The sequence below is a fragment of the Prinia subflava genome, chromosome 8 (genome assembly GCF_021018805.1).
Source record: "Prinia subflava isolate CZ2003 ecotype Zambia chromosome 8, Cam_Psub_1.2, whole genome shotgun sequence".
NCBI lineage: Eukaryota > Metazoa > Chordata > Aves > Passeriformes > Cisticolidae > Prinia > Prinia subflava.
In genome coordinates, this window is record NC_086254.1 from 25,605,630 (window position 1) to 25,627,522 (window position 21,893).

General features: G+C 41.5%; 2 protein-coding genes across 6 annotated transcripts in view; one reads left to right on the forward strand and one right to left on the reverse strand.

Annotated features, from left to right (window-relative positions):
• The window catches only part of PRELID3B (PRELI domain containing 3B), a 56,518-nt gene that overhangs the window by 19,925 nt on the left and 14,700 nt on the right, over nucleotides 1–21,893 (reverse strand). For 4 of the 5 annotated variants that reach the window (XM_063404252.1, XM_063404254.1, XM_063404253.1 and 1 more), the window contains one exon: nucleotides 7,895–7,955. The exons of the other annotated variant lie outside the window; for it this stretch is intronic. In XM_063404252.1, coding sequence (XP_063260322.1) covers nucleotides 7,895–7,955 — 61 coding nt within the window. The remainder of the gene's footprint in view (nucleotides 1–7,894; nucleotides 7,956–21,893) is intronic. 5 annotated transcript variants of the gene reach the window in all.
• ZNF831 (zinc finger protein 831) lies at nucleotides 11,438–20,727 on the forward strand. Its single transcript, XM_063404251.1, has 5 exons — nucleotides 11,438–16,005; nucleotides 16,503–16,645; nucleotides 18,302–18,471; nucleotides 18,630–18,781; nucleotides 19,067–20,727. Exons 1-5 carry the CDS (start codon nucleotides 11,815–11,817, stop codon nucleotides 19,892–19,894), a joined length of 5,484 nt encoding a protein of 1,827 aa, XP_063260321.1. The 5' UTR covers nucleotides 11,438–11,814; the 3' UTR covers nucleotides 19,895–20,727.

Sequence of the window (21,893 nt, forward strand, 5' to 3'; positions counted from 1 at the left end):
CACGGGGATGGAAATTTCCCTATTTACAGTTACTGATGCTTCTTTTACTGCTTTTGACACTGATCTGAGTTGGTTCAAGTGATCAATGACCCTGTCAAATTCTATTCTCTTTCTCTGTAAAACACATTCAAGTCAGTGTACTTGGTGGGCTTTAGAACATTTCTAACGAGTGTCAGTAGTTAGGAGTTATCTGTTTTTCTGTGACAAACAAGAAACAGATGGAAAAATGAATACATTTGTAGTCTGTGCACGTACAAACCACTGAACCTTTTTGCCTTTTCGAGCTGGAGCAACTGTTCCTCTGAAAGATACATTTCTTCTAAGTGTGTCATAATTACTCATGTTTGTGATGTGATATGCCTGAAAAAACTACAGCTCATTAATCCTGCAGTCTATAGGATTTGGAAAGACCCTTCCTGTTCCTCCTGCAAAACAACTTTTTTGTGGCAGAGGCACCATAACATCCCCCAGTTTTTAACCTTTCAACTGTCACAAAAGGAAGATTTGGGCAAGGAGGAGGAACTGGAGCTCTTCGTTCCCACCCCATCACCTGATACTTCAGCAGCAAAGCTGGACTCATCTGTTGTTTCTCTCTGATGTCCAAGATTTTTCTTGGATTTTAGGCTATCCTTGTAAATTAGTCCATAAAAAAACCCCTTCATCATACCTGCTTATGGTGAATTAATACTAAAAACCCAAACCAAATAAAGCCCCAAATCAAACTGTGTGATGATTCAGCATTTAGAGCCTTACCTAACACACATTAAAACTACATTTGGAAAAAATTTAGAGGAAGATGGTTTGAGGCTGGATTTTTTTCCTTTTCTTGTTTTTTCCCTTTCTCCTTTGGGTGAGTGTTTGCCTGTCCAGCCCTGCTGTTGGGCTGTGGAAAGAACCCAAGTACTTTAAAGGAAAAAATTCAATTCTTAGTGAAACTCTGAGGTTGTGCCTGCAACCAGCTGAACCTTTTCAGTTTTGTGGCTGCCTTAGCATTTTCTCAGCAGCCCTTGAGTCTTTTCCCCATGGGATCCATTACTTTTGCCTTCTGTTTTAATTTTCCTTGAACTGACTTTTTTGGCTAGCAGACCTGTGTTTGTTTCTAATGGAGCTTTGTCTCTCCCTTTTGCTGTTCAAGCACATTTTTGTCTTTAAGTTTTTTTCCTCTTGGTATGGCCTGACCAGTTTGTGAAGGTTACACTCCTCTTTGGGTGGTAGTTCTTGCTGGCTCAACAAACAGAATAAACAGCCAGATGAATCTTAGTGGTTGTTATGCAATGTTGATAGGAGGGTGGTAGTTGGCTGACCAGTTTAAAAGAATGTAGTTTTTTGAATATTTTTATCTATTTATTTTTTTTAACGGTCGCTTTAAAAGATTCTGGCAATTCACAAAGCTGTGATATTTGGGGAAAAACCAGTCATCTTAAGTACCATTCTGGAAATGATCAAATGAAAGATGTGTAGGCAACCATGATTTCTGTACATTCAAACTTAAGAGTTCATGTCTATAAAAGAACTATTGCTATTTGTGATAATCAATATCCATATTACACAATAGTTCTTCACAGGGATTAGTCCTCAGAGGAGCATTAGGTGCATTTAGACATTCCAGGTAGTGTTTCACCTGCAGTACAGTCACCAACACCATGGAGAAATGGTGACTTGGAAATGCAGCAGCTACAGGGTCATGGAATAATTATCTGTGTCATATTGAGACAAAAATGAGCAACACATACACCTCTGAGAATTGCTGCTTCAGGGTGTGTATTTTGTTACTTCACTTTTCAAATTGAGTCAAGAAAATAGTAATTAATTAAATTTTAAAAAATATGATTGATAATAAATGATTGAGCTGATACCACTCATTAATAATGCATGGTGTTTAACTGGGCAAAGAGGGTCTTCATTGAGGAGACAGAAAACAAAGATTAGGAGTTTAGAGAAAGAGTAATAAAAAAAGTTGTGGTTCTTTTCTTTTACTTCTATCCACACACAATAAAATTTAGAATGCCAGGAAAAGAACCAGTTTTACTGAATTGATTTAAGCAATGTCAGCTTGCAAACTACATCAGGCTGTGCAATGGCCCTCGGTCTGCATGAATGGAACCCTGCTGGCAGGGGCTGTCTCTCCAGACATTCACTTCTCTGTATCAGCTGAGGACACAGATATTTCTCCAGCAAACTTTTCCTGAAGCTGACCTCAGCTGTTAGTGTACACATGGAAAAAGAATCAGTTTCTCCTGTGGCCAACAGCCAGATCCCTCTTAGTGGCAAGTCAGGTGGCACTGCTGTGTAATAATGGCAATATGTGAGAGTTTTACCACCCAGACACCCAGAACCAAGCATCGTTTTTCATTCACTGGTGGGTGACTCACTGTTTAACTCCTTTATCAGTCTTTGTCAAAGTTTGGGATCAGCAGTCTGAAGCCCTCCAGTCCATCCTGCTGGTTTTACTCCCACTGAGTTGTGCTGGTTTGACGTTCAGCTCTGGGAGAGGAGGCAAATGACAGCCAGGGCTTCCCTGCAGTGAGCACCAAGGGGGAGCACGCAGAGTCTCCCCTCTTTCCCTCCCCTTTCCCTGTGCATGCAGCTGCTCTGCTTTTCACTGGCAGCACAACACCAAAGGCAACAGAAATCCTGCTTGGTTTGGGGCTCGTCTGAATGTGTGAACAGATGGACACTGAACCCCTGCACCCCAGAGTGCCCCTGCCTTCTGTCCAAACACGAGATTTTTTCTTCTCAACATGCTTGAAGATACACATTTATCAAGTGTCAGTCCCTTACTATCATGGAGCAGCCAAATCATAAAGATTCCTTTAAGTTTGCAAATTCCTTTTCTAAAACTGTTTTGTCCGTCTTTCACTTTTTGTGGTAAAAATATGTTTGAGAAGTGTTCTTGCTTTTCTGACAAAACCTTCCACCTGTCCCTCACAATGTGTTCATAGCTGTTTTAGTCACTGTCACTTGTGTCAGCACTTTTATATCAGCTGAAATCCCATTTTCCTCTCTTTCCCCATGATATGACAGGGAACAGCCCCTTTGTCTCACTCCTGTTGGTCTCCAGTAGTTACAACAAACACTCACGTCTGTTTTCTGCCCAATTTAGATCAGCAAACCTGAGGTGTTGCTGGACTTCTGAACAAAAGTGGGCTGCCAGCATGTCCTGGTTTTTTGGCTATGTTTTGTGGAATTTTCAAGGGATATTCCTTGGCTCAGATGCCCTGCCTGGCCAGTGGTGGAGTGGCTGCTGTCTATTGTACTTTGCTACTTGGTGCTACCAAGATTTAGGCACCTATTTAGCATGTTCTAAAGAGAAATACAGGTATCCTCTGAAGACTTGCACTGGGGAAATCTGGATACCCTTCAGGAATACAAGCTCTTGTAGATTAATTTAAAAATAGCAGAAAAAAAGGTAACAAAATATTCACACTATGTAAAATATAAAACCTCCCTAAATACTCAATTTACCTTTTTTTTCCTTTTAGAGGCTGAGAAAGAAACTTGACAGTATTACATCTGCTAACTTAAAACAAACCAACAAAAAACCCTTAGAAAAAGATAAAAAGCAGTAAAGTCATAATTTTTCATTTGTGCCTGACGGGCTTGTGTGTTGTTCTTTTTTCTTTTTTTTTTTTTTTTTTAACTGTTTGCAAATCTTCAGTGTAATGGTTTGAAACCCAGTCGTGTCATTTCTTTACGCCCACACACAGAGCTGCAGTAGTGCAGACACTGTAGCAGGCAAACCATATTCCCAGCATCGGCCATTAAAACTCTTCCTCCAGCAGCGTGGGCTGCCTGCACCCCCTGCTCTCTCTGCACACACCCCGCCACCCACCCTCCACTGTTCAAATGCTTAAAAAAAAACGAGAAGAGAAAGACACTGAAAAAAGAAAACAGGATGCTTCTTTTGTTTCAACGCTATTCCAGGGACCTGAACCTCTCCACCTGCCTGTGAATTGGCCACCTAAAGGTTAGCAAGTGTTTTGTTATCGTTTTCTATGGACAGAGAGGAAATTCAATTCTAGATGGCAAGACAGAAATTTTAAAGTTACAATTTTTTTTTTTTTTTTATTGTGATGGTTCTTTCACTTAGCAACGAGAAAGATTTTTTTCATAAAATACAAAGCATTTCAGTTCTGGCCCCACTTCAGCTTTTCAGAGGGCTTTAATCGGTATTTCCTCATCATTTAGTCCAACCTCCTAAACTTTAAAAGATGGATTAGGGTTATTATTTTTCTGTTAGAGCAACCTGTTGATTGCAGTCTGCTGGCTGGAGGTTGTTAACTCTTTCCTAACAGGGGAAATGCACAGGAGCAAATTTGATGAAAGGATAAAATAATCAAAATCCTTTGAGGTTTTTAAGCATTAAAAATCCTATTTTTTCCTCATTGTCAAGCCACCAAACATGTTACAAAACCAACAGCTATGTTAGATATGTTTCTTTTTAGAAATAGTGATGTAAATCTAAACTAGAGACATATAATAAACTAGAAAGCATTTCTTGTGGCTGGAGCTGAGAAAAGTAACAGTGTAAGAAGTAGAAAAGGAAATATTCTTGATACAAATTGCACGAAGAGGTCAAAAAGGCCAGTACAGTGTTTACTTACACATTAAAATGTATTTTAGGTAACAATATTTTTACTGATTTAAGCCTTTGGAATGTTTTCATTTATGGATATTCAGGAAAAGGAACACAGGAAAAGATAGAAAACTGTATAATAATGATAAAACCAGTTGCTGCTATTCTGGAACAAAGGGAAGGTAAAGCAGATCCTGTTCTTCCTAGAATATTTTAATACTGTATTCTGGTACAGTATTTACAGAAATAAATGTTTAAAAAAGCCCAATCTAATCAGCTTTGCTGATATATAATTGTGGAAGTAAGTGTCAAGAATATTTGTCCTTAGGACATGGTACAAGAATTTCAAAGTTCCCCCAGCAGGTTTTCCAGTGGCTTTGTACTTTAATAACACACAAAGAAGGGCAAAACTTCAGAACAACGATTGTGCAATTGTACAAAGGAGCAAGATGTCCCAAAGTCAGAATTTGAGATGTTACCATGGAAAGACTCTGAGGGTTTCAGAGGATTATGGAATGAGACCCTCTCAGCCCGATTCTGCAGGGACTCAGGAGGTACCGGCAGTGCGCGGGCTGTGGCTGGGACTGGCAGAGCTGTGGCATCAGCCCCAGCCCTTAAGAACAAGGGGAAAGGTGAACTCAGTACTTCTGCTATGAGACATTTCAAGATATAAAGTCAAACTGAGAAAAGAGCAAAGGCAGAAATCGGTTTTAAGTAGAACAAGATTAACAGTCATTTCTGGGCTAAGCAGGAAATGTGTTGGTTCCATTTTGCTTGTTTGAATTGAGAACTAAAAAACTCCAGACCTGGGTACACTGACAAACATTCTGCTTCCATCAGAGAAGGGGTGTTTAAAGTACCTGCACAAAGTTTATTTCAGACCCTAGGGTTCACTATGACTTTATGATGCTAAGATTGAAGTAGAAGTTTTGTGTGGTCTGTCAAGGGAGTTGTGGTGGCTGTCAGTGCTGGATGAGCAAATGGAAATGACAATCCCACTGTCTGGATCTTCCTCTGACAGTGAGATACTGTGTGCTGCTCTCAGCATCACTGCCCTCACAGGAAAATTAATAATTAGCAATCCTGGAAGATACTTTCATTTCATTTAACTTTGCAAAGTTCTCTAAAACGTGTAGTAGCAGGATGTTTGGAATTTATTCCATCACTAGCACAGGAAGAATGTTTATTGCTGCTTTCACTTGCTCACGCCCCTGACAAAACTCTGTAGGTGTCTTTGAAGGATGCAGGGGTTTAAACACCTGGGGTGGGACTTTTTTCACTTGGGACCCAGAGTTGTGTACTGATGGTGTGTGGGTTTAACTTCTACAATCCTGATGGGGACAGGGATTGAGGGAGGAGTGTAGCCCCAGAACTCCCTCCTGTGCAGCCCCTGGCAGTGGGCTCAGCTTGGGGCAGAGTTTAAATTGATGCTTTGCTGTGCATTGAGACAACTGAAGTTAGCTGAGTTTCTCTGAGCAGGACTCAGAGAATATTTTGAATTTAAATGAATATAAATAATCTTGCATGGAGATTGCGGCTGAGGAAGCAACACATAAATAGATTGATTAGAAAGAGAAAAAAAAAATCACTGAATTTCAAACAGAGCTAATGCAGTGTAATACTGGTGCTCTGTATTTTGGTACTTCTAGCCATTAACAGCAGCCTGTTCATCCACATAAATGGGAAGAAGCACAGGATTTCTGTGAAGGACCCTGATTCCAGAGTCACTTATTCAAGATTTAGAGATTTTAGATCAAGTTTCAAAAGGTTCTGCTAAGCCCTGAAACCTCTGTGATAGTGGCAAATATCCAGACAGCCACTTGCTTTTGTTGTAACTTGCTTTAATTAATTATTGCCTCCTTAAGCCTCTCAGGGTAAGCAGTTTGCAGTTTTAGTATTTGGAATTTGACACTGAGTGATCTAAATAATGAATTTTAAATGCTTATACATGTTTTCAATTTGTTACTGGGTCCAACATACTGCTGCAATTATAAGTACTGTTTAAGTTGTGTCCCCTTTAAGTAAATTCACCTTAATAATAGTTAGTCTCAAAGTGGAATAAAATATAATGCGCTCCAGAAATGCGATCAAACTGAAGACAAACTAATTTTGACTGGTTATGTAAAGTGCCCATAATCATCTGTTTGTATGATTTGATTCATGCCAGTGTTCTATTCTAAGATGTGCATCTTTTCCCCCGTTGGTTTGTTGACTGTAGCATGCAGTAATCCTCCAGAACATCTCACTCGGAGGTGAGAACACATTCCTTTAGGGAAGTATCTCCCAGCAGAGCTGAAACTACTTGCTGCATGTAATTCTCTCCATCTGGACAGACTGAGTCTATAGAGCAGAAGCATGAGTCACTGTAAAGTAGTTCAGAATGTCAAGTATTTTCTAGATTCACAGATTTTAGGCGTCTGCAGTGCCATTACCAATTACTGGGAGCATTTCAGGGTATAAGAGAAACCAGGAGGATTTTAAGCAGTTATCCTGGGCCCTGTTAAGAGCTTTTCTGCCCCCTGAATAACTACATGACAGGCAAGAAAGATGGGAGGAACAAGACAGAAATATTTCTCCACCACCAAAATTAGAGGCCCACTAAATCAGGGCTCCAGAAATAAATGGAAAGCAATCCAAACAAGAGGCAAAACTCTGCAGGATCAATAAAGCTGTTTGGAATGAAAACCCACTGAGGCCTCTGGCATTAGTCTATCACCAGAACTACTAAAAGAAAGAGCTCCCACTGAAGTGGATATTGGACAATTAAAATGTTCCAATTTCACCACTACCCAACAAGGGACAGGCTGCAGTGTCTGAACTGGGCAGCTGCTCATCACAGGGAAAATAAAAGCTGTATCTCCCCAAATATGGTATTCCTAAGGAAATTATACAGGCCAGAGGTGCCAGTTTTTTAACGTTATTGGGAATGCATATTCCAGTTTGGGATTCTCTCACTCTAGCAGCACAGGAGGTTGCAGCCATCCCAATCCCCATTTTAAACAAGTGTTTGCATAAAGAAGAGTGGTCCCTCCCAGGACCCCTCAGTGCTCCTGTGTCACCTGAGCACTCTTTAGGAACTTGACCCACAAATAAAAACGAATTTTTTAAAATTACCTTTTCACTGCACCTGGCTGTGCCCTTCCCTGTTTTCCCTGCAGCCTTCCACAAGTTTATGGAGCTTTGTTGAGCATGACCAAAGTGTTTTTAACATCCCTGAGGCATTTTCCCACCTGGTTACTGCTTTCTCCCATCCCACAGGGCACCATTAGAAGGAGCTGGTGGACAGAACCCACAATGGATACATTTAACATTTCATACCTGGCAAGTGTCTTCTCTCCACCATTGTTTTCTTTCCCACATATCATAAGATAGCCCTTTACTGTAAAGTTAAAAGAAAATTAGCTTTAGGAGTATAAATTAAAACCCCTACCATTGTATTTCAGGACAATACAACTGAAAGCAGAGTACAAACCACCCAAATTTCAAAGATTCTGTTTAGAGCTCCCTAATTAAATAGTGATAAAGGATATGGAGAGATTGAAATGCCACTTCATTTTCTTCTGTTTCAACTCTTCCTGTTTTCTGAAGGTTGTTAATGTGACACCAATGTAAAAAAAAAAAAAAGAAAAGAAAAAAAGAAACCCCCAACTTCCTATTTCTAATCTGTTTCAAGTCTTTGTCCTCGTTTCTCTCTGCTTGCATCAAGTATTGACAGAAGTGAGATTTTTTGCTGAAATGCCTGGATCAGTCAAAGGTACGTGAGCTAAAACTATTTCCAGACTAAAGACTTAATTATTTCCAGGCTTCTGCTCCTTGGTATTTAAGGTAGGGATCAGTAAAAGCTTTTAAAAAAGGTAAAGACTCCAGGTATAATTGAGTATATTGTGCATGTTCAGAATGTTTAAAACTTGCTTTTGTGGGGTTACAAAAAGAAAGGAATTCTGTCATGTCTGCTTAGTGCTGTGTCAAAAAAAATGATATGAAAGTGCAGAAAATAAGCATTTACATATTTAGTTATAGATTTGGTTAATAATAATGGGCAGTTGACAGAGCACTGCATGTGCCATGCAGAGGACAAAAATCTTTTGATTGTGTAGTCCAAAATTATTATACCAGTGCTGACAAAATGAAACCAGTTTTATAAAATGTGTATGGAATTCAGGAAAAAGCTTTCAGAAAATGTAACTTACTGGGTTTAAAATTAGTCTTTTTAATCAACCTCCTGTATGAAAATACTTTATACTTATTAAGTGACTAAGACATTTTCTGCTACAATGATTTTTTATCCGAAACTGCTCCACTTTTCAGTCTTCCACAGACCTGCCTGTGGTGTGTACCTAAAGTTAGAATTTCAAACCAGGAACAAAATAATTGTATTGAGTGGAATTTTAGTGACCAGTTTTGAGAGCTTAAGAAATCAATTTAGAAAATTTTGAGATGGCCAAATCCTGCATGTAGTTTTGTTTATTGGAAATTTTTCCTTATCCAATTAGGATCAAATTCTTCTGCTGGTAGCTCAATGGCACAAGTTCCAAAGAGCTGAGAACACGGGGTGGATGCTCAGTGAGAGAGCCCAGGGCACAACCAACAGAGGAAGTTCTGCGTTAGGCAAGGACTACCCTGAATCAGCCTTGGGGCAGGATTAGTTTGAGATAAGCTATTTCTGTCAATGCACAAAGAAATACAGTGGCCTTTTTTGGTATATAAATAACAGATGTGAAAAGTCTGATGGTATTTGCCTCAGCAGAATACAAGTCACAGCAGTTTCACTCAGGAAGAAAATATTTTTTCTTGCTGTGAAAAGCAGCAAACGACCACACCTGGTAGAGATGTGTTATTACATTCCTAAAAGTACATTAAGTGTCACCTTTACCTTACTTGTTGAGCTTTATTTAAAACTTTCCTTTAAATTTTCTGTCACCACTTAGGTATTTTCTTTGTAGAGCATTACAGAACACCGAAATGTCTCAGGCTGTGCGGTGGGCCCCAGGAATTTAACAGGATTAAGTGAAATTACAGAGCCTCTGGTACTTGGGAACCACAGGATTCCTATGAAAAACATCTGTCTGTGGTGGCCTTGAAGGGCCCATCAGCTCTGCATGGCCAGGAGGAAACCTGAGAGAGAAACAGTTTGTGGCACTGGAGCAGGCTGGTGGGAAATGTAAAATATGTGGATGGTTATTTCCACACTTCCCCTGGGGGAGGGAGGGGAGCAAGGACAGAGTGACCTGTTCTGTCTGATGTGCTGCTTGTTAGATGTTCTACCTGCTGGGTATTCAGGTTTCACTTTTCTTCTTGGAGTCTGTCCTCTGTAGCATATTTTTTCCCCCTAAACATTTTTTTTTAATATTTTGGAAAAACTATGCATACTTAGTTTGTATCATTGTCTCGCGTCTTATCCCTTATTGTGTGCTGTGTTTAAATTTAAAAGTGACAGTATAACTTAGGAACCAGCCTAAATGGACTTGAAATGTTGATGACAATTGAAAATTAGAGAATTCCATTTTTGTTCTGTAGGGGTAACCACACTGCACAATGAGGATAATAACTTAATTCCTTTGACAAGCCGTATTCTTTTAATAGTCTTTCATCGTTATAGTCACTACCTATAATAAAAAGCCACTTAAGTGATTATTCCACATAGAAATGTCAGAAGTGCATAAGGAAAGTCCATGCTTGATAACTGAGCTTAATTTATAACATTCATGAGGAAGAAAAAAAAGCCAAATCTAACATTTTGCTGTGCACAGATCAGTTCATTTTACATGATGTTTTCTTGGATGGAAGCAGTAAAAACTTCAAACCACATTTTGAAGCAATTATTTTACTGTTTCTCAGTAATGATAACCTATTAAAATGATCCAAGGAAGTTACAGAAACACCACTAGAGAACATGCAGTAAAGCAACAAATTGCAGATTTGAAATTGAGCCACTGATTATGTTATTCCAAATGGATTTTTAATGGCTGTTTGCACAAGAACATCCCATTATTCATAGCAGCCAGTGCATCCAGTGAGCGTAGCTGAGCAAGAATCAAATAAATCAAATAAACACAGATCACCTAAATGTCACCCAAACTGTAATTACAAGGGGTTATGCTCATGCCCCTAACTCTTCCAAAGAAAATTTTCAACTTGCTTATATTGATAGTTTCTGCCTTTGTATCTAAGAAAGAAAAAAAGACAATACAAAATTTTGCTGAAATAAGAAGCAGTCTGGACCAGCACCAACCCTGCATATATTAGGATAAATTTCAAAGGAACAGGTTCACCTTTTCCAAAAACTGTGTCCAGAAGATGTTTTCATCTGGCACTGAAAGCATCTAAAAACAAGCAGTACACCATAGTGTCTCCATTAATTATACCAAATAATTTGATCTACACAAAAGCCAGCTTTAATTTATCACACTATTTTCCTATGATACCATATTTTCTATTTTGCACATATTTATGCAAATCTGACTTGTAAAACAGGACAGGAGTTTTATTTTGTTCACATATTTTCATTTTACACCACTTGTTGCGATGTGTTTGGCCTTAGCTCCCTTAAATTAGGGAAGCATAGATAATATGCAGGCGTGTTTAAAGTCCTGTGTTTGGAATCAGTTGCCCAAAGAGCCTGTGCAGTTTTTATCCCCAGGGGTTTTCAAACCCAGACTGGGAACCCCATCTGACCTCAGTGCTGCCTCTGCTCTGAGCAGGTGTTTGGACTGGAGATGTCCTGAGGTCCCCTTTAACCTCAACTGTTCTGTGTTCCTGTATTAAAAATTATTAATATTAATGAAATTTAAAAACCTGATATAAATATGCAATGGAAATATGGTTCCAGAAAATTTCAATTGTATTATTTCTGGTGTGCTTAGAGCCTTCATTTGCAAAACTGAAACTCAGATTTGTTTCCAGTGCTTTGGGTACTCAGTGTAGGTTGTGAGAGTGGTTTAAGTGCAGTGTTCAGTGTTCTTTACCCTGTACTGAACTCTTAGTGGGGAAATGAAAGATGAATCAATTTAATTGGGAAGGGAAGTAGTGACTGTCTGTATAATGTCTGCAAGTAAGATTTGTGATATTCTTAGTTGCTTACCAGTTTACCATTTTAGTTGCTCAGTTTGCTCTACCGTACACTAGCTATACTCTTAGCTCTTTGCCATTTTAGCAGCCCAGCAGTGGGATGTGAGTGTTATTTGCTGCCTGCAGACCGTGCTTGTTGTGTGTCCCCTCCAGCAGGTCCGTGAGCCCCCATGGAGGCCCAGAGCCCGCCCGCGGCCGCGGCGGATCCCGGCCCGGGCCCTGCCCCGCGGGGCTCCTCGGAGCCGCAGGCGCTGCCACAGCCGCTGTACCTCAAAGCCCTGACCATCCCGCTGTTCCAGCCCGTCCAGCCTGCCTGCTTCCCACCACACGGGCCCCTGGTGACCGCCAGGAGCTGTGTCCACCTCGATGGTGGCAGCGTTCCCCTCATCCTCAACCCGCTCGTTCCTCCGGAAGGCGCCGAGCGGCCTCAGCCGCTTTTCCAGAAACAGCTCGGGCAGAGTCTAACGCTGAGCATCGTCAGCACTTTACCCGTTTTATCATCGCCAAGTTCTTGTGTAAATGCATCTATTGGAAGCCCGGGAAAATCAAAAAAATCTGGGAAGTACATCTGCAAGCACTGCGGGCGGGATTGTTTGAAGCCAAGTGTCCTTGAGAAACACATTCGCTCTCACACGGGAGAGAGGCCCTTTCCGTGCACCACGTGTGGCATTGCATTTAAAACCCAGAGCAATTTGTATAAACACAGGAGAACTCAAACACACGTCAACAACACCAGGCTGCCCTCAGACTCTGACGTCAGTGGGGGACCAGAGCAAAATGAGAGATCAGCAGAGAGCACCACCTCTCCCCGAGGCAGCAAAGTCTTGAGCAGCACCAGTGAAGAGCAGAGGACACACATCAAACAACCCAGTTCAGAGATCAGTGCAGCAACAGAGGCCAAAAAACCTCTTGAGCTCTCACTGCCAGCGACAAGCTCTTCATCAGCTGCTTCAGAAAATCAAGAAACAACAAATCAATCATTGAGTTCAAAGGCTATTCAGGGGGTTCCTGAAAGAGAACCTCAAAGTTTATCATCTCCAGGAGCTTTGCTGAATGGTCCGTGTCTGAGAAAGAAGATGCAGGAACAAAGAACTCTGACTGCCAATAAGCACATTCAGCTGCAAAGGCAGCAGGCAACCTCTTCAGAGAAGCAGTGGGATTACAAACCCTTGGAGTGCAAGCTGAAGAAGTGTGAGAGCACGGACTCGGGGTATCTGTCACGCTCCGACAGCACAGAGCAGCAGATCCCTTCCTCCAGCCCCTTGCACAGCCTCTACGAGCACAGCACGGAACTGGAAAATGAAACTGCCTTCAGCAGCCCAAGGTGTGCCTCCGGAAGCACTGCAAAGCCAGAGGCAGCTGACAAAGCTACAGCCTCGATGCTAGAGAAAAAGAGGCTGGAAGAACACATTTCAAAGCTAATTTCTCACAACAAAAGTGTGGTGGATGACACTCATTTAGACAATGTCAGGCCCAGAAAAACTGTCCTTTCTAAGCAGGGAAGCATTGACCTACCAATGCCTTACACATACAAAGACTCTTTCCATTTTGATATCAGAACTTGCGATGCAAATAGGAAAAAGAATCTTTCTCTTTGTTCAGCAAAATCTACCTTTGCACCCCTGGAGAAATGCAAGCCAATGTTTTTCCATTCAGTTCCCACCCAGTTCTCCACGACAATCGACACTGTGCCTGTTACTCGGAGCAACTCCTTGCCTGTTGTGGAGGGAGCGAGGATGGTACACGACAAACCAGGATGCTCCAAACCACTTTCTCTGACTAAGCAGTCTGTAAACACAGGCACTGCTGCTTTGCTGCCTAGCAACGACCTCGCTGCCAATTCAGTGGATTTCCCCAACAGCCATCCCCGAGCTCTTGTCAGACAAACAGCAGTGGATGATTTGCCCCTAAGTAATGTGGCTGAACATCCTCCTCTGGCAGAGGAGCTGAAAGGGACTAAAAAGCTTGGGGCCGGAGAAGTAACCGGTGCTAAAAATAAGAAACACAGTCAAAGGAAGCTGAAGATGTTCTCTCAAGAGAAATGGCAAATGTATGGAGACGAAACATTTAAGAAAATCTACCAAAAAATGAAAAGCAGTCAAAATGCCAAGAAAAATAAACAAAGAGAGAATAAGATTACAGATATTACAAGCTTGCCTCCTAATTCAAGGGAATCAGCCAGCAGCACTGAAATTACAGAGGAAAGAGATGGCAGGAGCTCTGCAAGTGACAGTCCTTCCTCCCTTGTGACAGCAGCTTCAACCACGGGTAAATCAGGAACCTCTGCTGATGGTAATCGTGTTCTGCAGAACATGTCCTCTGAGGAAACTGCAGACACAGTGTCCAACCCAATGGAGACATCACATTCCATAAGTGCCGGAGCTGTAAGCAGCCAAAGTCCCCCTGAGCTCGGTGGCAGTGACACAGAGAAATGCACAGCTGGCAGCAGCACTCTGCTGGCTCCGAGCAGGGGTGAGCTCAGGCCTCAGAATCCTGAGTGTCAGCTGAGCAGCCACGGGAGGGATGAGGACTGCCTGCCAGGACAGAGCAGCAACTGGGAGAAACCGTGCCCTGGGAAAGAATCCAGTGCATTTGAACTAGATTGTAAAAGCACTTCACACAGTTATGGGAACCATCATGGGACTAGGGAAAGCGGCCAGCGTGGCCTGACACCCCCGTGGGTCCATTGCAACAACAGAGAAACTGCAGGGAAATCCCAGACTTTGCCATCAGAAAGGAAGAAGCTGAAATTCGAAGTGGAAAAGACACAAAATATGATTTCAGTGTCCTGCCATAGTCCCAGTAGTGAAACCACTGCAGTAAGTGAAGCAGAGAGGTGTCACTGCTCTGGCACTCAGTGTCTTCCCACAGCTCCAGTGAAATTCTCCAGTAAAGCAGAGCAGCAAAAATCAAGCACAGGAATTCATGAAGCCACTGGAGGTACTGAGGATGTGGAATATAGGAAAACAATTAAACTTCCCACGCAAGCTCTTAATTACAGTGACTATAACCTCCTTTCACATCCTGCAGGTATCTCAAAAACTTCACTGGCGGGATTTTTAGGGTCTGAATTAAGGGGAAGTGATTCTAACTCTATTGCCCTGCACAATGCAACAGATGGAGTTGACAAAACACATCTTGTAAAAACAGGAGCCAAAGTGCCACTTCCCAATGACAACGTTGTGGATGTATCTTCTAAAAGCCATCACCTGCAATCTGATCATTTAAGTCCAGTCCCACAACAAAATGCCTTCTCTCCAAAATATATCCTTAAATTGCCACAGGACAAGAGAGCTTCAGATCTGTCACCCTTGCTTCGATCTGAGGAGGAGATGACACCTGGCTCACCTGTGACAGACACTTTATCCACCCCACCCTGCTCTCCCAGCAGCACATCCCTCCATTCTCATTGCAGTGATGTGGTTTGGTCCCCTTTAAAATCTGAATTGAGACAAAAGGCTGGCAAAGGAGAAATTCAATGGAATCTTCACACAAACTGGAAAACTCCAGGATTCTGTTCACCAGTCAACCCAGAAACCACAAATATCTTAACCACAGCAGAGAACACCTTTTGTAACCAAAACTTCAAGCAGCAGGATATTGGAAGAGAGGATTGGAAAAACAAACAGAACAAAAATAAATTAAATTATCAAAGGCAAACAGAAGAGAAGTGGATGAGTAAAAGTACTTGCTCTACACAGACTCCGAAGAAGAAAATCTGCTTTACTTCTGTGTATACAAGTGGCTTTTTCATATCTGCTGACATCAAAGACGAGAGGAAGGCTTTACATCACCTTTGCTCAGGAAGTGACTCTTTGATAAAGACATCAGTTTCCAGCAGGGGTGCAGAGCCAACAATCCTGGGATGGGACAGAGCGGGAAGTGCACGCATCCTTAAGGACACCCCACCACCACTGCAGGACCTGCAGCATTCCCTCAGCTCAAGAGACAACCCCACTTATTTTTGCCATTCTTTTGGCACTTTCTACTGCCACACTCTCAGCACTCCCTGTAAAGGATTCCCAGTGCTGCCCCACAGTACCAGGAGCAGTTTCTGTGGCCCTTCTGCAGTGGCAGGCTCCAGGAGCCCCTTCCCGTCGCTCAGTGCCGAGCCCAGGCTGACCTGGTGCTGTCTGAGCAGGAGCCTCCCTCTGCCCCCGGAGCAGAGCGGGGGCGCAGCCTCTGCCCAGCCCTCCGTGCACGCCTGGGACAGGGAGCCCAGCAGGGACTGCACCCTCTCCAAATACGACATCTCCATTTTCAAAATGAGAAATATTAGCAGGACTGTGGCGTATGGCTTGGCAAACACGAGTTTAAAAACGTTGGTTTCATCCTTTTCTAAAGGACACCAGATGCAGGAGGTAATATTAATAATCCTGTTTGCTTTCTCCTGAGGGTGTTATTGGCTGACAGCCCACCTCCACCCTTTCAGTAGAAAAATGAAATAATTACCAGAAGTGTGTTTATGGACATTTACTGACACAGAATTTACAATTTATGTTTTTATAAGAGAAGTCTTATATTCATTTGATGCTTCAGAAAGATATATTTCTGTGTGAATATTTAAGCTTCTTTCACTTGACCATTTCAGAATGCTGATAGCGAGAAGAGTGAATTTCTATTTCTTGATTTTTTTTCCCTTTATGGGGATTTTTAATATTTTTCTCTAATAGCATCTGTATTTCATTGTTTTCATTCTAAATGAATATTTGACTTAGAGTAAGACTTAAACACAGAGTTAGCTACTTAACTTCTGTGCTGTTCACTGCTATTTAAAGAGTGCACAGATTTCCAACTTCTCAGTCAATGTAATTCACAGTTTTCATGTACTTAATTTTTTTCCTAATATTCTCAACAGTTAAGCTCAGCAGTTCCTGGTGGTTCTTTCAAAAATATTTCAGAGCAAAAGAAGAAAACAGTAGTTTGCAACAAGGAAAAACTCTCAACAAATAAACGCAAGAAGAGCCACAAACAGAAAAGGATTAAAGTCACCCCTAAATGGTAAGGAGTATGGCTTTCAGGTTCACTAGATATTTTGTTGTAATGAGTGTAAAAACCCCACAGAAAATGAAAAAATCAGCCCCAAAACTCAGCCTTGTCAAAATTGGGAGAAAAAAGATAAATCTCTCAGAAAGAGCTATTCAAACACCACAGCAGGGGCCCAAAGATAAAGTATAAAAGTATCAATATGTTGTTTACTATTAGGAACAGACTTTTCTAAGCAAAACAGACATATCCCACAGAAAGATGATGCCTGGTCAGTTGACTCTCTCTGTGATTTAGAAATTACTCTTATCTGTCAAAATTGTCAGCCTTTACTTTTGTTTGAAGGGAACCAAAATGTTTCTGTTTTCAGTCCTGTCACAGCTCAGAGCACTGTGCAAGGCCCTTTGTCCTTGGAAGATCCATATCCTGAACTGGTATTCACCAGACAAGGCAGAAGAATAAATATCAAATTTAACCCAAACGAACAGAACCATCTGTAGTTCAAAGGATCATTTGGTTTAAACAAAAAAGCAGGAAGAATTTGAGCATAAAACTATCAAGGGCACATTGTCTCAATCAGCACAGCTCCCCCTTCCAATGGGAATTCATATCAGCGGAACATTTACCCTCTGCTCTCTCAGGACTGTGGGGCAGCAGGATGCCTGGGGAATGCCTCAGTAAGGAGCACATATTGTGTGCATAAATCCCTCTTTATTTCATGACCAAAATCAGACAGAGTGACTCCCTTGAGGGCAAATCAGTGTCAGTAACTTAATCACCGTGTCTAGTTCAGCAAACAGCGTTGCAATTTTGAGGGGTCATAGGAACAGAAATAGAAGACTCCGATCTATTTCACCCAGCTGAGTGAAATTCTTCTAGGACTTGTTTCTGGTTTGATTTTTGGGTGGTGTTTTGTTGTTGTGCTTTTTTTCCCTGCTGGTCTCAGAATTTGTTTATATGAAATTTCTTTGTATCAAATGAGTGCAGGGATTAATTAAGTACAGTGTCCTGAAAGCTCAGGTCATGCCTATCAGTAGGTAACTGGTAGGGCCAGCTGGTAACCAGCAAACGTAATTTAATTTTCTAATACACCAAACATCTGAATAAGTGCATCCTTTTAGATTTCCATTTTACTCTGTGGATAGTGACAGTCTATTGACTTAGGGATGAGACTTCAGTGTCACTGATTCAGAGTTACTAAAAGATGAAACCAGAGCAGAAAATAAAGCAGAGTTGGATTATTCAGTGTGGGTTTGCTAAATCACCAGAATCCTGATGTTGTCCCTTAGTGATGATGAACAGGTAGCACTGAGGAAGTGAAAAGGAAAAAACCAACAAGCACACAGCCTCAGGTGATTCCTGTGTGGTTCAAGTCTTTGTGAAGTATATTGTTTTAGAATTCCACATATAAGAAAAAGGATCTGCTATTTGTTAATAATTTTCTCTTAGAAAATCAAGGATTTACTGAATCCTATGAAAAAAAAAAAAGATAATAAAATAATCATGAGTCTCTTGCCCAAAATCCAGGATTTTTTGAGTTGACATAAACAAGCATCTCCTCCCCAGTAATAAATTGCTTTCCATTTGAATGCACCTGCTGAGGTGGTTTATTCTCTGGCTGCTCTTACATCTCCCATATTTGTTTATGCCCTCAATGCCCCTGGCACGCAGGTACAGAGGGAGGCACATCCATGGATTTGCTCAGCTGAAAATGAACCGGCTGAGCAGGAGGCCCTGTTTTCCCAACAGAGCTCTGGACGCTTCGAGAAAGGGCTGCTCATCCCAACCCCCCAGATTTAATAAGCATAGGAAGTGCCATCCTCCTCAATCCAAGATGCAAGGTAAGTATTTGAAATATTTGTGTTATTAATGGTATTAAGTGATTATAAAAATTCAGAAAATTAATGTTACTTCAGTGATACGATGAGAAATGTAGCAAGTTTGAGCATGTGGGGTGATAAAAATCAAAGTAAAAGTTTATCCAACCTCTTTTCAATAGAAAATTGTCTACACCAGCAAAAAGACTCATCATATTCCACCTCAGACAAACAACTTTGCAGAAGGAAAAAAGAAACAAGAAATAACTCAGGAATATCTTCCCATACTGAAAACCTAAACCACGTTAAACAAAAAGGCAAAATGGATAAAAAAGTAAGTATTGTAGCTTAATTCCTGTATTATTTTTACTAACAGAAAAAAGAACTGTTAATTAAAATCTGAATTATATTCAGTTGTTTTGAAGTTGAAACTATTTTGTATCACAGATTTTGGTTAAATTATTAAAAATGTGTTAAAGGTATTTTGGGGGGTTAAAATATAATGAAAACTTACTAATGTTAGAATTACCTAAAATAACAAACTTATATCAATTGGATGAAATTTCTCAGGACTGCAAACTTTACATGTAAATTTTTTCCCCCCTGCTTATTCCTACAGGACATTTGTGGGCAAATCAGGGAAGAGCCAAGAACAAACGCCTCTGTCCAGAACATTTCAGCTCCTCTGGGAATAGCTGTGACAGCTCATTCCTGTTCCTCCCTGCAGGAGTTCAGCAGGGACGTGGCCTTTTGCTGCTGGGTGTCACAGCCGCTCCTGCTCCGGCCATCCCTGCCCAGGGAATCCCAGCCAAGCCTTCGGAGCCACCCCGGGCCAGCTTCCTTTGGGTCTTGTCCTGAATTTACAAACCCAGGCACAGGTGACCAACCTGACAGCACAAACCCAGAGGCTGCTGCTCCTCTTTCCTTACATCCAGGAGCAAGCCAGGAAAACGTGTTGAGGGTAGAGTCAGAGAGGCAAATATTTGGAATATCAGATGCGGTGAGCCAGGCCTCCGGAAGGGAGAAAGCTCCAAGTGAAGAAAACACAGGTTCACCTCCCCCAGCTCCCGGTTCCCAGGCAGGATGCTCACGTTTGTTGGGATCACAGGCAGAGCGTGTTCCTGACACAGCCACGAGGGCTCAGATACCCAGCACAGAACACTCACAGAGGGCAAAGGTACCTCAGCATCTCCTGGAGCTGCACGGGGGCACAGACAAGAACAGATCCCACCCGCAGCCCAATCCCTATGGAAGGCCACACGGAGCAGCTGCTGCTGGCTTTAAAAAGCCCCCAATTACTCTCAGATCCCCTGAGTCCAAGGGTTACTCTGCAGCACCCCCCAAGACATACAAAAAGAGAGGTTTAGAGATGATGAGGAAACAAACACGTGTGGAATATGACGACACGAGCAGCGATGATGAGGACAGGCTGGTGATAGAAATATAGAAATATAACAGCAGGCTGCTGCCAGGGCTCGTGTGCCAGCAGGAAATGCCAGGGATTTTTGATCCATAGTTCTAAAACACCTTAACATCAGCAAAGCCATTCCTCTGTGCCAGAGGCAACACCCTCTTTGGAAGAGCCCTTCCTTTCAAGGACTCAACCTTTTTTTAAAAATGCTCCTTTGAGGCTGGCATTGCACATTTAAATGCAAGAGGCAACCCTGTGCTCCTGACAGGTTTCCAGCATTGTTAGCGCTCCTGCCAGTCTCAGAATTCCCACAAGTGCTGGCTGCCCGTGGGTGTGGATTGGGTTATTTCAACAACACAACTGCAGCAGCTTCCTCAGTTCTCAGCTCAGATTTCCTGCAAGGGCAGGGATGTGTTCCCTTCTCCGTGTTCCTATTTCTTGTAGTCACTGCCTCTGTACTGGGACTGCCACACTGGCATTAAGGGGAAGATCTGTTCCCTTGGTGTCTGTGATATTGGAAGAGTCTGGAAAAATTCTGGTCTTTTTCCATGTTGCACAAATGTCAACGCTTCTGTGTGAGAAATGACACAAGCATGCTTTGCTTTGTGTTTTGTGCCTTTTATGCCAAGATCTACTCAAATATTCTTGATTTCTAGGTGGAGAATATGGGTGTTATCTGTTGGTATTTCCTTGTGGTAAAATTTCTGACAAGGATTTTCTCATTATATTTGTCACATTGTGCTCCAACTGATGTCATCTGGAATGTTTCATTTTTATCGTAATTTTAACTGCAATGATGCCATTTTATGGAGGGTAAAGAAGCTATATGGCATAGCTTGTTTTCTTTTTTTAACAAGTTTTGTGCTACAAACCCTAAAATTTACTGGTTTCTATGTGAATAAATAATTAGATATTTCAATTTGACCAAGTGTGTTCACTTGCTTGATTAAACTGATGAACACTAAAAACATTCCACTTCTACATTATAGTCAAATTCTGTACTTAAACTTCTACTGCTGTATTCTGATTCACACATAGGGATTAATGGATTAACCTACATGGGATATTTGGAGTTGCTGTTTAGTCATGCTCAGGTGAAAGATTAAACAGATCCTACAAAGCAATCTGGTACAAATTATCCTTTATCTTGCTCTGTTCAGTATTTGTGCTCCCAGACAAACTGGTGGGTATTGTGGTGAATCCCAGGTGCAATGGATTTAAATAATGTGAATTCAGAGAAGAACACAGAGTTTGGGGAGAAGAAGGGGAAAAGAAAGGGAGGAACCATCAACTGACACAATATTGAACCATTCAAAGTTCTGGAGCTTTTTTTCTTCTCTGATGGATTCTGAATTTGTAGGAAAAGCAGGAGAAGAAGAAACACAAAGCTTATAGAGATCCCCAGACCAGTGTTCCCAGCAATTCTGTTGGCCAAGCACCTTTAGGAAGCACAGTACAAAAATTATTGCAGCAAACAACACCTGCACCTCCACAGCAACAATTTTCACCTCTTGCTTGTGCAAGAGCTAATTATATAATTATATAATATTAATAATTTATAATATAATAATTATATAATGTCCATATAATATATGGACATGTAAGGAATATGCTGTATAAAGTTTTTCTGCATAATGTTTGTGCCTAAATGATGTATTTTAAAGTGGAATTTCTACATCAGTAATTTAGAAATATTCTAATGACAGACTCAGAAGTGCTGTGCAAAGAAACTTTTATCCCCCATGGATTTAACAGCATGGAAATGTCTTTGTCATTCTGCAGCTGAAGCAGGAAGAAAAATGGGACAAGGTTAAGGCAGCTGGGAAAGTAAATTTCTCGACAGAAGTAATTCTTGACATTTTAGTTCCCTATCCTGTGTAACAATTTGTCCTAACATTAATTCTTTATAAGTGCCAATAGATGTGTGGTGGCATTTTAAGAGGCTCACTGCAGAGGGCAGTGGCTCCAGCACAAATCCTTTTAGCCAACAGCTCTTGGAGGAGCCAGGTCTGAGTCAGGTGCACCAGTGTGTGAG

Excerpts from the sequence above, each read along its gene's own strand:
- ZNF831 (XM_063404251.1), top strand. The coding sequence starts at position 11,815 with ATGGAGGCCCAGAGCCCGCCCGCGGCCGCGGCGGATCCCGGCCCGGGC. Across the intron at positions 16,006-16,502 it reads AAGGACACCAGATGCAGGAG|TTAAGCTCAGCAGTTCCTGG; the intron begins GTAATATTAATA and ends TATTCTCAACAG. Across the intron at positions 18,782-19,066 it reads AAGGCAAAATGGATAAAAAA|GACATTTGTGGGCAAATCAG; the intron begins GTAAGTATTGTA and ends TTATTCCTACAG.